Genomic DNA, 1,579 nt, shown 5'->3' on the forward strand with positions numbered 1-1,579 from the left:
TGTGACTACTTTCACTTTTCAAATGCTAAAAATGAGATTTACACTGAATAATGTGATAAAGAATAGGGTATTTATTAATTTGGGCCAGAGATGATAGCATCTCCCAAGATTATGATTTCTGAGTGTGTCAGACCAAATTGTTTTCTCTCAAGTGTTTCTTTAACACATGGCTCTATCTCACAGATTTCATTTTTTATTTTTTGTCCTTTCTCTGTCCTCATGATTAATAAGTACTTCTGCTCTGGAGGTGCTTCTGTAAAATTTAAGAATTAAGTAATTATAGCAGTGTGTGCTGGACTTTTCTTCTTTAGTTCCATAATATATTATGTGTTCTTTATTTAGAAAACTCAAACAACATCTGATGTTACTTGCATTTTATTAATTAGAACTTAATGTACATACCCTTTCTTTTCTTTTTCATCTTATTTATATACTTGGTGAAGTTAATGATTTTAAGTTTCTATGGTTATTACTTTGCTACATTTAAATATGCTTAATAGTTTACTGTAATTTAAAAATAATATTAGCTTCCTTGGGTGCTAATGTTTCTTTTATTTTAATAATGTGATTTATTAACATTTATTTTTGTGTAAGTCATTATCCAAGTTATATAAATGAATGATGTCTGCATTAGATAAGCTGACAGTTGAGCTACTTTTCAGAAATAAAATATTCTTAAGTATTTCAAGTACTTATCAGTGATTTGCACAGATTAACTGTTTTGAAGACTTGTCGATCTGTCATATAATGAATTTTTTCTCTGAATTGTTTTGGTTTAAAACCTATTGCTTTTTGCCTAGTTGGTATGATAACATTTTGAATTTATATGTGACTGCTGTGGTTTTCACCAGTTTTTACTTTAATAGAGCAGGCTTGCTCTAAAAATAATTTTGTATAATAGGTTTGCAATCTTTCATGTTAAATATACTCTTCTAGATATGTGTTATAAAGCCATGGTTCTGGGAACTTCTTCAGGAACTCTTTTTTTTTTTTCTTTTCTTTTAGGACTTTCCTGTTGAACTGGTCTTAAGTGGAATAGCTTTACTTCTTCTGCAGACTCCAGCAAGTCAACAGAGGCCGATCTTAAGTCTAGGTAAATAAAAATTCACTCACTAGAGTAAAATGTAAATATAACATGAGTGTTGTCAGGAGTCACTTGAACTATATATCGTATTGTGATGTGAAATACTGGGTATTTTGAGTTTCTCTTCTAGAATTTTCCTAAGTAATCATCATCAAGTAGATTTTATTTTTCTTTTTCCACCCAGGTGTTACCTTGTGCAAGGTTCCATATCCCACAATTTACTAAGTATTGGCAGCTGTCCGTTTGGAGGTTATACTCTAAATCATCTAGCAGTAACATTTGTAAATATATTGAAGTACATATCAGCTTGTTCACAGTTATACAGAAATCTGAGAAACAATAGCATAAAACTTTTGAAACAAAATAAGTGTTCAGCATTCAGTTGCTTTTTAAAACTCTCTACACCTTTACTGGAGCCCTGGTGGCATAGTGGTTAAGAGCTCAGCTGCTAACCAAAAAGTCGGCAGTTCAAATCCACCAGATGCTCCTTGGAAA

At 31.3% G+C, this 1,579-nt stretch overlaps 1 protein-coding gene across 1 annotated transcript in view; it reads left to right on the forward strand.

Moving 5' to 3' along the window:
• The window catches only part of FOCAD (focadhesin), a 303,131-nt gene that overhangs the window by 88,161 nt on the left and 213,391 nt on the right, over positions 1-1,579 (forward strand). The window contains exon 8 of the mRNA XM_012554721.2: positions 1,006-1,093. Within this exon, the coding sequence (XP_012410175.2) occupies positions 1,006-1,093 (88 nt within the window). The remainder of the gene's footprint in view (positions 1-1,005; positions 1,094-1,579) is intronic.

Source organism: Trichechus manatus, unplaced genomic scaffold, assembly GCF_000243295.1.
Source record: "Trichechus manatus latirostris isolate Lorelei unplaced genomic scaffold, TriManLat1.0 scaffold00025, whole genome shotgun sequence".
Classification (NCBI taxonomy): Eukaryota; Metazoa; Chordata; class Mammalia; order Sirenia; family Trichechidae; genus Trichechus; species Trichechus manatus.